The 9,786-nt window shown below is 38.4% G+C and overlaps 2 protein-coding genes across 2 annotated transcripts; both read right to left on the reverse strand.

The window, feature by feature from the left end:
- Positions 1 to 6,330: 6,330 nt before the first annotated feature.
- Positions 6,331 to 8,892, reverse strand: LOC104709645 (uncharacterized). Its single transcript, XM_087461214.1, has 4 exons — positions 8,159 to 8,892; positions 7,654 to 8,075; positions 7,371 to 7,424; positions 6,331 to 7,298 (listed from the first exon to the last, which is right to left on the reverse strand). Exons 1-4 carry the CDS (start codon positions 8,890 to 8,892, stop codon positions 6,331 to 6,333), a joined length of 2,178 nt encoding a protein of 725 aa, XP_087317340.1.
- A 235-nt stretch (positions 8,893 to 9,127) lies between these two features.
- Positions 9,128 to 9,520, reverse strand: LOC147940238 (uncharacterized). The gene has a single exon (XM_087461215.1). The coding sequence runs from the start codon at positions 9,518 to 9,520 to the stop codon at positions 9,128 to 9,130; it is 393 nt and encodes a 130-aa protein (XP_087317341.1).
- Between the last annotated feature and the right edge of the window lie 266 nt (positions 9,521 to 9,786).

Below are 9,786 nucleotides of genomic sequence, written 5' to 3' on the forward strand. Positions count from 1 at the left end.
TTAAACAGTCTCTTCGTTGTCTCTTAATCACTGCATAGTCTGGTCTGCATGTGATACTCCACGCTGTGTATAATATTTATTCTTACCTTATCCTCTCATCCTTTGAAACTTCATTTTCTTTAATTTGTATCTTTTGTTCTCTTGCTTTTGTATTATTTTTCTTTTCTGGATAATCCTATAAATGCCAGCATTATAGTGCATCTGTATGTTAGCAAATATTTAAACAAGATATCATCCGAATAGACTAACTGACTAAGTATTTTTTCTAATACTATCTATATTATACAAACTATAATATGTACAAGATATTAGCATAATACACGAAACGTACCTAACTACCTATACATAAGGACAAATAGTGTAATATGACCCGTGGGGTTGACAACCAATAATGTGCTAGATGTCCATTTATTTAATTTTAGGGTTACACTATGCGAATAACTAGTTGAGCTACTATATTATCAAGATTATTGGGAAACATCATTCGTATATATTTTTTTTTCAACTTCAGGGGAATGTAGTTTTATTTTTTAGGTCTATTTGGGTTGGTGAGGAAGGGAATATGAAAACCAAGATCCCGTGACCTTGTTGGCAAAGCTACACATCAATTAAAATCATTCACGGGTTAATTAATTGATGAGAGAAAGCCACGTGGTGAATCTAAGGGTTTCGTAGCATATTTATTTACAAAGATTAAAGAAAAATGGGCTCAACCGGGTTCACACCGGCGACCTCTCGATATGCAGTCGTATGCTCTACCACTGAGCTATATGGCCGTTTGATTATAATAATCATTTATTTATTTGTTATTTAATGTGTGGTTTTTATTTTAAAATGTTACATTATATTTGACCAAAAAAAAATGTTACATTATAATTTTTGTATCAATTATAAACAAGTAACTCAAATTAGTATCATTCAAAATTTTAACACAAACTAATTGATGAAACTAACCATTTTTTATATAGTGTATTGTCTTATGAACTTTAACTATGATTTAATATGCGACACAATATTTGTTTGACACAATCTGAACTAAATCAGTTTGATTCAACATGTCTAATACTGATGGTGTTAAAAATAGTAAAATGAAGATTTAACTCATATTTAATCGTTGGGTTAATGATATTGAATGTTTTATTAATATCGATTCAAACTCGTTCCACCATATACTCTTTTCCATTAATTGCGTAATATATGACTTTTTCAAAAATTCAAAATACAAAATATACATAATTTTTTTTGATTTTTATGAACTTTGTCTATTATATGATGATTCAAAATATTTTTTTTTTAAATCAACAAAGATAATAGAGGAATAATAATTTTAAATATTATATGAATATTTAATTTTATAATTAATGTTAAAATATTTTAATTATGTTTGGTTATATGGATAGTGGCGAGAATTAATTATAAAATTGTTTGTATACATGAAAATATAAATGTCATTCTATGTAAATGAAACAACCCGACCCGGTTTTTTTTTAATAACCTAATATCTAGTGATCCCATACCCACTAGCAACCTACCCCCAAATATCAACAACAGCGGATAACAATAAATAAACAACTCCAATAATCAATAACCGGCAAGAAATAACATAACATCAATTCCAACAATAATTCAGAACATAACCAATAATGAAACCAACATCCCTAACATCCAATCTAGACCACTAAGTTCCACTCTAGCATCCTAACACAGACACAAAGCAAACAACCAAACCTCTAGAACATCCTCCTCTTCATTGCCTGAATCTCACGATCACACTTTGCCTTTACCTGCACCACAACACAAAAGAGAGGCGTAAGTATTACCAGAACTACTTAGTGAAGCAATCCTTCCATCTACTGGGTTATACACACAAGCAATAAGATCTCTCATGCCACAAACAACAATAATAAAACAAACCAGGAATATGCACAAATAAACAAGACATAAACCGGTCACTGTCAGAAGGGTGTCGACCGATACCCGAAGGTGTCAACCAACACTGGTTATCTGTTGTCGACCGATACCCGAAGGTGTCGACCGACACCTGCTCGACACTCCCCAAAACCCTAACGGTGTCGACCGACACCTCCACATGGCATTGACCGAAGCTAGCTAAGTCCCTGACTCGTCCTCACGTTGGTGTCGACCGACACCGATGCCGAGCATTGATTTCCTTCGAACAGAACCTCTGAATCTCGCCTCCAAACTTCTCATTTTCATCCCACATGAACCCAAGAACGAATCCAAGCCTCAGGAGCTACGAAAAACTCACAAACAACCAAAGGAAACAACCACACAACACACAAAACCACAGAAACAGAGATCTTAGCTTTGATAAGCCATGGTCATGCACTCACCTTTGCCAAAACAATGATATCTCACCAACAAACAACGAAAACACACCACCACAAGCTTCCCACCACGTTACCAGCCTTGGATCCACACTCTCCAGAAAGAAACTCAACCCACAGAGCTAGAGAACTCACCAAAAACCTCAAGAACTCTCACAGAGACTTTTGTTCCCTTCTGTTTTCCATCTAAGATGTGAAAAAGCGGCTAAATGACTTGGGAAGTCGAGTTCCATGACTTAAACTCGAGTCTAGGGCTTTCCCTAAACCAACCACGCAAACCGGGCGATTAAAATCGAACCGATCCAACCGTCCACAAACGGTGTCAACCGACACCACTAGGAGTGTCGATAGACACCCCTACCAGAAATTGAATTTCTGGTTCGTGGATGTTACAATTCTCTCCCACCAGCATAGATTTGTCCCCGAATCTAGCACCAAACCAACAATCAAGGATCTCCCGTGCAACCAACACTATGGCCCGCACATCCTCCGACTAACAATGAGGACTCAATCTAGCCAATAACCCGCGACTCTGACATTATACGCTCTCAACTCATGCATCTCCCTCACTCTCAAGTCTCGACCTTCGAGTCTTACCGGCTCGCCATTGGGCCTCAGCCCTACAGCTACGGTATAAGGAAGCCAAATCTTGCTCTTGGGCTATCACTCTACAGCACGCCTTCAGATCGTCACCCGAAGTCGATATACCAATTATACTTTTAGGCCACAAAGTCCCTTGAGATAACGGTACACAGGAACATAACCGTCCCCTCATGAGTTGTTCGAGATCCTACATCTCTAGAGCAATAATTCTGAGCTCGACCGAGTACCACGCTGACCAGAATTAAGGCCAACACTTTCCACTAAGGCTACCAAACATGTCACGAAGACCACATAAACGTCCTGCATGACCGCCACTAAGGCCAAAAAATGTCCAAAAGGACCGCCACAAAGGCCACAAACGTCACCGGGACCGCCACCATGGTATCTGGCGTCACCAAGACCACCACCAAGGTATTCGGCGTCACCAAGACCACCGTCAGGTACAAAACGTCACTAAGGCGTGATTGTAGTATTCTCTTGCCTCATCATCTAGCCTAGGTTCCTCTTGGTGTTGTCTTTGACGCTGATTTGGTTCCGGGTTGTTTTGGTTTAAGTGTAGAGCAGCAAGCTTTTCACTGAGCATCATTGCCATAGCAGCTGTGACTGATTTCGTGATTCTCTTTTCCAGGCTAGAGGTGGATGACTCGTCCTCTTCAGACGTCACCATGGTACCTGAAAATAAAATAATGATCCAACACATAGTCCCAAAAACACACAAATAAAAATGGATCTGGAAAAAATATCAAAACAAATCCAAAAATTCCAAAATCAATTTTGAAAAATAATAAACTCAAAGCTGATCCAAATGAAATTGATTTCGTAAATTTTGAACAAGCAAAAGTTTTTATAAAAACATTGCAAGATTGAAGAAAAATCTAGAAAAACAGAAAAACTAAGATTGGAATTTCAAAACCTGGTTGCAAATTGGCTCTGATACCACATGATAGACTCATGAATGAGGATCTATGCCCAAGGACACACTTTGCATAGTTTTGGAGTTGAATGGACGAAATGATGATGAAGAATGAATGAAAGAAACAGCGGAATGGAGAGATGAACGGCGGTGAAGGTGAAGGGCGGTTGAATGCAGCGGATTTGAAGGGGAATGAAATCTACTTCTAAGAAAGATGGAAATCTCTTAGACTACAGGCTTGAATATATTTTAGATGTGACACACTAAGAAATAAACAAGTTGAGAAGATACTACACACTCCTCAGATCAAACAAGTAGAAAAGAAGTTTTTGATTGAAATGTTTGATGACTTGCAAATGAGAACTACATGGAGTTTATATAGAAGAGGGAGGATGAAAAAGGAGAGGGGAGAGAAGAAAGATATGCAAGAGCATGCACAAGCCCAAACTCATGCAAGAACATGCACAAGTTCACACTCATGCAAGATCATGCAAAGTGTCTTGGAAAATATAAAAACATTAAATGCAAAGTTTGAACAAAAGAGAAAGAAAATGGGTCAAGGCTAGTAATGGGCCTTGGACCACGAAACTGGCTGGCAAAGGGGGCTTGAAAGTGCTACTTACACCTCATTAAAAACATTGTTAATAAAACTCAATGGGACAAAACTTGACAAGGAAAAAAGAGTGCGTAAGCAACACTTTACCCTTTACCGAGCACCTTGAGCTGTGATCATCATCAAAGTGGTTTGAGACACGTCTTCTTGCTTCTTTTCCAGCTCCCTAAGTAGTTCATTGATGGCTTGGTTAAACCTCTTGGATTTTGATCTTGTTATAGGACCCACCGGAACGATCAATGCTTCTTCTGATGCTTCCTCCGGTACAAGCTGCTCCTTAGGTTTATGTGGTTTGGTTGAGCTCGCCATGATCTCATCAAGAGCTAAAGAGTTTAGATAACTTAAATTTTAAATCAACCAAGCTAAGCGCATTTGAAAGAACAACAATAATAAGGAAGGCAAGATTGAGTAATGAGGATGGGATCAAATGGTCTCTGAGACAATAGGTGTAGACCAACTTGCCGCATGCGAGCCAAAGAGAAGTAATACATCCACGAGTACCTTCTGAAGTAGGCATGACCACGGTTATGGTTATCACAGTTACGGTTTATTAACCACCGGTTACGAATATAAATTTTGTTTAACCATAACCATAATCGTTTAATAAAAGGTTAAACGGTTACAGTTAAATACGGTTCTGATTGAAGCGGTTACGGTTATATACGATTATAGTTATTTGATAATATGATACGGTTGATATTATTTGATGATATAATATAACTGATATTATTTATTTATAATTGATATATTCTTTTAGTGTACTCATATTTCTATATATCTTACGATTCACATCAAATAAATAATTATTAGTATATTTTATTATGTTTTTAAAATGGTTACGGTTTAACTATGCAGTTAGCCAACAGTTTTGATACGGTTACGGTTAATTAACGTTTATAGTTAATATAATTTAACCATATATTTTTTGTTAATGGTTACAATTATTAACCATTTTATACGGTTACAGTTTCGTTACGATTCAGATACAGTCTGAAATATAGTTACGGTTTTATCTTGGCCATGCCTATTCTGAAGTCACTAAAAAAACCTAAAATTGCAACATAATTTTGCAATATTGATTTTTGTAACAATTTTGCAACAAAATTCTACAATATTTTTGCAATGATGGATATATGGCACAATTTTATCAAAAACTTCTCGCAAAATCACCACAAAAGTTTTTGTAGCCAACTTTCGTTACCACTTTGCAATATTTTTTCAACATGTAAAGATATCTTGCAAAATTTTTAAGAAACATTCAACGATTGTGGAATATGAATATGGCTGTTTCTCAAGAACATTATAACATATTTGCAATTATATTTGTCAGATTTCAGTAATAGTTTGGTAGCACTTACTTTCAATAAAACAAAATAATAGAAAACACTTATTTTCTAGAAAAACTGTAAAAATTGCTCACTTGATAAAAGAAAGGAAAAATGATTGCCAGTTACTTAAAGTATACGCCAACACATAGCCACACATACAAACAATATAAATATTTTGTTAACTACATGAACTATTGTCATCACATAAGGACATCCATAAACAAACATAGGTTATGTGTACAATACCATAAACATTAAATTTTAGCCGGAATCTGGCATTGACCAGTGTTGACCGGTATTGACCAGTGTTGACCAGCGTTTTTTTTTTTTTTTTTTTTTGTTAAAAGGCCTTCTTATATATATATATATATATATATAATTAAAAGTTACAAGGAATCACACAAGAACCACATACCAGCCGAAAACAGAAGAAAATAAAGGAGGAAGGGAAAGAGTACAAAGACACTAAAACATTTTGCCAAGATAGCCACCCTTGTATCCGAGGAAAAAGAATACGGATGCCACTCAATAGGTAGACCAGAACTGCTCGAGGAGCTCACCATGCTCTGTTGCTTGGAGTTTAAGTGCAGAGGATTTGTTTCTTACAGCCCTGCGTATTATTCTCAGAATGCTAGATTGGGGAAGAGTTGTACCATCATGGAAACGACGGTTGCGCTCATTCCAAATTTCGTAGATGGTAGCATGCCACCCTTGTAGAAGAGCAAGGGAAGTGACTGTAGTGTTTGAAATTGACGGGAGCCATTGGATGATCTGATCCCAAACCGAAGGTGGAGATGGGAGACCCATTATACCGACCAAAGATGACCAGACTTCATAGGAGTAGGAGCACTCAAAGAACAAGTGGTCTCTAGACTCATTGTGCAGACTACAAAGCAAAGATATAGGTTCGACATCCAATCCCCATTGAATCATCTGGTCCAAGGTGGGGTTTCTATTCTGAAGAAACAACCAGACAGCTAATGAGTGTTTAGGCACAGCAGCTTTATGCCAAACAAGGGAGAACCAGGGAACATGCGGTCTTGATAGGCGAAGAGAGTTCCACATATCCTTAGAGCTGTAATACTCAAATTCCTTGGTGTTAATAATCCAAACGGGAATGTCGCTATGTGTGGAGTGGAGGAGAGAAGTGATGAAAGTAAGGACTTCCAGAAACGAATCTGATCTTGCAGAAAGAAGTATCCAGTTCGCCCCTGATTTGTAATCCGAAACCAAGGAAAAAATCGGGATGCCAAGACGACGGGGAGCGTCGGCCCCAAGAAAGTGAATAAGTGATCCAAAAGGTGTCCAAGGATCCCACCAGAAGAAAGTATCCTCCCATGTACCCACCTTTATCCTGAGAAAATTTATAGCTTTGTGCCTCAACTTTAACAACTTCCTGAACATCCATGAGACTGAAGAGGAATTTTCATTAAGTGCCCAGAAAGTAGTTGTGGAAAGATACTTGGACCGGATCCAGGCTACCCATATAGAGCCTGCCCGAAAGTATAGCATCTATATGAGCTTCAAAGCACATGTCTCGTTCCAAGTGGACCAAGATCTCAAACCAAGGCCACCTTCCCTTTTAGGATAACACAGATCAGCCCAAGCGACTTTAGCTCCTGAGGGTTTATCAAGACAACCATGCTATAGAAAAGAACTGGATAGACTATTTAATCTCTTAATGACCTTCTTTGGGAAGAAAAAAGCACTAGTCCAGAATCCAATTATTCCTGAGATAACAGTGGATAGTAGCTGAAACCTACCCGCTATACTTAAATGTCTATGCAGCCAAGAATTCATCTTCTCCCGGGTCTTTGAGAGTAATGGGTCACAATCCTTTATGGTAACCGTGAATGATGCACGGGGGAAGTCCAAGGTAGCGGACAGGCAATGATGCACGGGGAAGTCCAAGGTAGCAGACAGGCAATGATGCACGGGGGAGAGGAAATTTTGATTGCATATGATTTAAGTCATCTTCACTTAAACCCGAAGAGAACATGGAGGTTTTTGAGATATTAACCGAGAGTCCAAAGAACTTTTCAAACTGAGATATAACCGTGAAGACTCCAGCCAGAGAAGCTTCCGTTCCATCCAGGAAAATGAGTAAATCATTAGCGAAACACAAATGAGTAAGCTCTAAAACTTCACACCCCAGGTGATAACCAAAATTTTTGTCTTGAGCCGCTTTGTTCAGCATTAATGAGAGGACATTCATTAGCATCACAAAAAAGATTGGTGATAAAGGATCCCCCTGCCTAAGACCAGTTTTCCTTTAAAGTAGCCCGATGTGACTCTGTTAATGCTAATGGAAAATCTCGGAGAGCATATGCAAGTTTTAATCCAATCAACAAACATCACAGGAACGCCATAAGAAGCCAATGCATTTAGAACAAAATCCCACCAAACGGAATCAAACGCCTTGGAAATATCCACTTTTAGAGTGATCCTAGGCGAGACCAATTCCAGATGATACTTCTGAAGTACCTCTGAAGCTAACAATACATTCTCAATCAAAAGTCTACCCTTTACAAACGTCGTCTGATTTGGGAGAATAACAGTTGGGAGGATCTTCTTTAGTCTGTTCGAGAGAATCCGAGAGATCACTTTGTAGCTTGTATTCATACAAGAAATTGGTCTGAAATCCTTCAGAACATCAGCTCCCCTTCGCTTTGGGATTAGAATCAGAGAAGTGGCATTAACACAAGACGGTAAGAAAAAGCTTGCAAAGAAATCTTGCACCGCTTTAATAAATTCGGTCCCCAGTACCTGCCAGTAAGACCTGTAAAATTCAACCGGGTAACCATCTGGCCCCGGGGTTTTACTTAAAGGCAAATGCAACAAAGCTTCTCGAATCTCACCTGGCGAAACTACAATACATAGCAGAGATACTTGGGAAGGATTTAACTGGGAAGGAATGAGCCGTCCCAAAAATTCTTTTAGGAAAGGGCAATAATCTCCTCGTGGTTTACACAGGATTGAGGAGAAATACCTCTCAGCTAAGAGGTGGACTTCCTCCAGAGAATCAGACCTTGACCCATCTGGTCTTAGGACGTACTTGATGGCATTTGATGCATTCCTAAACCTCATCATAGTGTGGAAGTATCGAGTGTTAGAGTCTCCCACTTCCATCCATCGAATTCTTGATCTTTGCCGGAAAAAAACATTCTTCAGCCACGCGTAAAGAGAGCCAAGAGCTTCTAGCAATCGATTCCTCTCTCACATTAAGAGAAGATGGGTCGTTTAAAGCCAGAACTTGGAGGATAGAAAGAGCTTGCTCATCTTCAGCCACCCTCTTTTCAATATCACTGTATATGTCCTTCATCTAGGTTTTTATTGGCCTTTTCAGCTGTTTTAGTTGGCAAAAATCCGAGAGACTTGAGACTGGTTCTCCAAAAGATCTCCAAGCTTCAGATACTAAGTCCACATAGTTTGGCATCTTTGTTAGAAGATTAAAGAATTTAAACGGCCGAGAACCAAAAGATGGAGAAGGTGACGTTATCCTTATATGGTAAGGTGTGTGATCCGAGAACTGAGGCGACTCAACAGAACAGTGACTTGAAGGAAAATCGAGGAACCACTGACCATTTACCAAAGCTCGATCAATCTTTGTGGCAAATGGGTTAGAAGACTGATGATTTGACCAAGTGAACTTTGGCCCTTGAAAAGGAAGATCATAAAGCCCTGTATCTGACAAGCAATCTCTGAACTTTCTCATGGCTGAGGTTGAATGGTAGACGTTAGGGTTTGAAGACTCCCAGGGATGTAAAATCTCGTTGAAGTCCCCACAGACAATCCACGGACGAGAGGAGAGATTGAAGGAAATGCTGGTGTCCTTAAGCGAAGTCCATAATAATTTTTATAATTTACAAAAACAAAATATAATTAAACGATTATGGTTCTTTGATAATATGTTACTATACCAGCGTTTTTTTTTCCTAAAAATATTTTTTTTATATTTATTATAAATAAATAACAAATTAA

The sequence above is a fragment of the Camelina sativa genome, chromosome 8, assembly GCF_030686135.1.
Source record: "Camelina sativa cultivar CO46 ecotype springtype chromosome 8, ASM3068613v1".
Lineage (NCBI taxonomy): Eukaryota > Viridiplantae > Streptophyta > Magnoliopsida > Brassicales > Brassicaceae > Camelina > Camelina sativa.

Excerpts from the sequence above, each read along its gene's own strand:
- LOC147940238 (XM_087461215.1), bottom strand. The coding sequence starts at position 9,520 with ATGAGAAAGTTCAGAGATTGCTTGTCAGATACAGGGCTTTATGATCTT.
- LOC104709645 (XM_087461214.1), bottom strand. The coding sequence starts at position 8,892 with ATGAGGTTTAGGAATGCATCAAATGCCATCAAGTACGTCCTAAGACCA. Across the intron at positions 8,076-8,158 it reads TCTTATGGCGTTCCTGTGAT|GAAAACTGGTCTTAGGCAGG; the intron begins GTTTGTTGATTG and ends GCTACTTTAAAG. Across the intron at positions 7,299-7,370 it reads TAAAAGGGAAGGTGGCCTTG|GCTCTATATGGGTAGCCTGG; the intron begins GTTTGAGATCTT and ends ACTTTCGGGCAG.